This window comes from the organism of the source record quoted next, unplaced genomic scaffold (assembly GCF_019419815.1).
Source record: "Pyrus x bretschneideri cultivar Hongxiangsu unplaced genomic scaffold, Pyrus_bretschneideri_v1 Contig68, whole genome shotgun sequence".
Lineage (NCBI taxonomy): Eukaryota > Viridiplantae > Streptophyta > Magnoliopsida > Rosales > Rosaceae > Pyrus > Pyrus x bretschneideri.
The window spans coordinates 956,357-960,690 of NW_025999807.1; the positions used below are offsets into that span (position 1 = coordinate 956,357).

The 4,334-nt window shown below is 33.3% G+C and overlaps 1 protein-coding gene across 1 annotated transcript; it reads right to left on the reverse strand.

The window, feature by feature from the left end:
• Positions 1–243: 243 nt before the first annotated feature.
• Positions 244–2,836, reverse strand: LOC103941407 (probable xyloglucan endotransglucosylase/hydrolase protein 32). The gene is made up of 4 exons (XM_048573419.1): positions 2,530–2,836; positions 2,319–2,419; positions 1,764–1,981; positions 244–869 (listed from the first exon to the last, which is right to left on the reverse strand). The coding sequence occupies exons 1-4, from the start codon at positions 2,720–2,722 to the stop codon at positions 503–505; spliced, it is 879 nt and encodes a 292-aa protein (XP_048429376.1). The 5' UTR covers positions 2,723–2,836; the 3' UTR covers positions 244–502.
• Between the last annotated feature and the right edge of the window lie 1,498 nt (positions 2,837–4,334).

Consider the following 4,334-nt stretch of genomic DNA (forward strand, 5'->3'; position numbering starts at 1 on the left):
CAATTTCTATGGCAGTCATCCGGACACAGAGTAAATACATACAAACAATAAGAAATCTTCTCTCCTTTGCATTATTAAAGAAATGACAAGTGCTTCAGAGCAATGGGATTTTAATTAAAAAAAAAGCAAGTACACTGTTTACCCACAGTTGCTCAGAACCCTTGTCCTCCATTTTTTTAATTAATTTTATTTTTTGTAATTGTCACCAGTAGAAAAAATAAAATAAAATGGAAAACATACGTATATTGTACACCAAATATTTCATGACAAAAATGGAGCCCACAAACTTTCTTTTCTTCTTTTAGAGCCTTGGATGATTAGATTTCCTTGCAACATGTCTTTGGTAAGTAAATGAACCGTCTCAAGCAATCTCACACACAATTTTCCTTCTTTTAAAATTAAAAAAAAAAAACCATAAATTAAAAAAACAAAAAGGATGCACTTAAGTGAAGTGAAAAATGAGGGAACTTTCAATCTGTGAAGCATATGACAATTATCAGTATTAGCCCCAACATTCGGGTGTTTTGGAATGGTCCCTCTTGGGGTCCCTGCAATAGTCATATACCAAATGGTTGCGTTGAACCCATCTCATGGTCCTGTACTGCTGTCGCGTTAGCCCGCCGGACCGGAAGGGAGAGGCAGACACCGGGCGGCACCAAGCGGGGGAATAGGCAGAGCAACCACCGGCTTTGAAATTGGTATACTTTGCAACAAATGGTTGATATCTGTAATCAGCTTTGTATTTGCCATCTTCGGTTGCCCAAGATGAAGCATCCCAAATTGAACCATAAACCCACATTGGCCTTAAGGGAAACGTTGCAACACTTTTCCTGGCATACCTCCTTATGGGCACATCATCCACCAAAAATCTGTAATAATAATTAATCTGATATTAATTTAAACATAAGATAATTAAACCCACGTCAAAACTGAATTTAAACCATATTATTGATAGTTCATTATAAAACTTAACCAATACCCTCACTTTTAATATAAATAATATCATTTGTTAAAAATAAATAAATAAATAAAACTACCAACAAGGTAACATCACAATGCTTTGTTTGGAATAATATGGTTGTAAGTTACTATTCCAAAATGTATTTTATGATCAGCTTAGTGGCCAGCAAGAGGAACCAATAGCTTTGTACTATTAGATTTAGTCTTTTTTTTCCTTCACTTCTTTTGTCAAATTTATTGATAGCGATTATTATATAATGGAGGAAACTTTTTCTTTCGGAAATGACATCCCCATTCACTGTACTTGTCATATTTGAATACGGGGCCCTCAAACTTAAATTGAAAATCAAGAATAACTTATCTATAAATTACACATAAAAATGATATATAACAATTTTATGTACGTTTTATTCTTAAGAGTATATAAATGTCATAATACAGTGATAAAAATTTGAGTTTGAGCACAAAAGAACCATAACACTGATCTAATCAACTAATTACACTGACCTAACTAACTTAACTGATGTCTTATTTCTGTATGTTGCTTACAAGTTTGTACATGAATATTGACCTTTCTTAATAATGTATGATTACTCCTGTCAAATCACTTGGGTTTTCCTTAATTTTAGAGATAAAAGTAAAATGATTTCTCATTGTCATATTATCAATTTAACTTTAAAAATATTAATCATAAGCTTTTCTTACAGAAGGTTTCTTTCCTGAATTTTTTTTTTTTTCCTAGTAAAACTTTATTCAGATTAACACTTCCAAGTTACTCTTTGATTTCAAGTTTGAAAACTTACATGATCTCCTTGGGACTCCATAATATAGCATAGTGATGGAAATTTTTAGTGGGATCAAACCACAAGTGAAACTTCATCTCTCTGCCAACAATTCTTCCATCCCCGCTTCCTCTGATGTAAACATTGGTCTGCAAGGTATAAGGCTTCCCAAATGTAGTCCCAAGAAACTCAATGTCCACTTCATCATGGTACCCAGGATGAGCTTCACTGTTTGAAAGCTGCAATAATAATATATTTGATCAGTTCACCAAGCATTTACTTAGTTTAGCACACCCAATTTTGCTTGAAACAAAACAATATTCTAAACTACAGTAATATACAGAGGAGGATTTTGGAATTGGTGCAATTGCTTTTTTTTTTTTTTTTTTTTTTTTTTTACAAAACGATATTTCAAACTACTCTCATATAAAGAAGGCAGGAGGTGTTCAAACTAGGTGCAAAGTGTCGGACACATAGTCTTTGCCAACTGACATAACCCAGCTTCAATTGTTTAAACTAAAAGTGGCATAAAATATGCTCATATAAATTCATTTCTAGTTCTTTAATTATTCCCACATAGAAAGCTGTTATGACTCCTGCTGTGTAACCAGTTTGAAGCTTAATGGAGGCACCGAAGTAGCCGGATCTAAATGGACGAACTGATTTGAACCCACTTCCTGTTGCAGTAAAATGGACCAGAATTCAGAAAACTATATGAACGAAATGAAAAAGTACACTACTAACTAAGGAAGCATTAAAAATAAGAAGTAAAAAGTGGGTGTGAGACCTGTGGTTCTGTCAAGCCAGATTGTTAATGCACTTTGGTATAAGCTTTGATGCTGAGGACCCCAGAGAGGTTTGAATCCCTTATAAAAGCTCATAGACCTGAACTTAGAGCTTGGCCAGTAGCCAGGCGATGGTGGCCAATCAGCATTGGTTGCAGGGACTAAAAGAATTAGGAGGAAGAGGAAGATAGCCATGAATGGGGGAGAGGTAGGAGAGGTAGGAGAACTGTATACAGAAAATAGAATAATTGGCCTCTATAAATGTGAGAGAGAGAGAGAGAGAGAGAGAGGGGGGGGGGGGGTGGAGGGACGGAGGGAGGGTGAAGAAGACCAAGTGTATATAGATGAAGAGAGAGTATGGACACTAAATGACACAAACCAAAATTATTGGGAAATTGAATAACATGATTATTTAGAAATTTCAATTACTAAACTGATCAAAATTATATTAATTCTCACGACATATATTTGTAACTTGGGCACGTTAGCAAATTTTCTAAAATTATTTACAGCTAGACATCTTAAATTTCTAAGAAAGCTAATCGAACAATCTATATTTTTAATTAACACATTGCCTATTTGATTATTTCTATTGAGAGTGTATTATTAGTCCAACAATCTCTTGTATTACTAGGGTTAATTATTTCTCATGGCTAGTTATTATTCACAAAATTAAATTAGACTTATGAAATAACTTGTTAGAAATAATTTGAGAATCAAGACGAAAACTAATCTAAATCTCGATTCAAATAATAGTGTGATGGAGAAAATACTTAATTACCTAAAAAGGTAACAAGAAGAGAGAAATAGTAAAAAGTACTAGTTGGTGTATAATTTTCTTCTCCCACTCATCACAACTACTTCCTTTCACACCCTTAATGAGGAAACATGTTTTGCTTTGGGTTGCATGGTTGGAAAGCTAGGAAAAGAGGATGTGATGCAGAATGGGTAGATGGTTGTCTCTTAAATGTTACCTCACCCCACCCCCCTTTCTGTGTTTTGCATCTGTTGTTTTGTGATTCCACAGGAACTTGGGGCTTGTAAAAGTCTTTTATCCTCACTCAAGGTCTGAAAGCCACATCCAATTTCTGCCTTTGCCTTTAAAGCAAACCTTGTTGGATTACCTCTTATTGTGTGTTTTTTACCTTCTCTTCTGCTTCTCTTGCCAGTGTGTCAGCTCCAGATGCACTGGAAGATGAAGTGTCAAACGCTTACTAGTTCAGCAGTAAATCTTACACAAAATCTTTCATATAAGCCGAATGTGCCCCTTCATTTCAGAGGCTGTCCGATTATCATTTCATTGTCACTTTTTAGTTTTAGTTTTTATTTATTTTGAAAACTCGTTTAGTAATTTCTTTTATCAGTTTTAATATTTCAAAAAATTGAAAATTAAAATAAAAAAGTCAAAACACTCTCTTGAGTATTTTAAATTTGACTTTGATTTTTCATTTTTTACTTATTAGTTTTCACTTTTTTTTTTCAAATTGAAAATTGAGGTAGTTATCATTTACCAACAGTTTTTCAGTTTTTAAAAAAAAAATTTTAAAAAATGAAATAGTTATCAAACAGTTTCTTAATTAACTAGGTTTTAGAAACTATGCTAAAATTTCATGTTGGCCGACTTTGAATTCATAATGTAAACAAATATGATAGGAATGAATTGTTCCGCTTTGTGTCCTCATTGAAGGATTATTCGCCAAAATTCACCCTTCTCGCAAAAATTTACCAGTTTGATTGTTATTATGTACATTAGTTTCATTAGACATTACTTTTTTACCAAACATTTTATTGATTTTTTATTAGAATG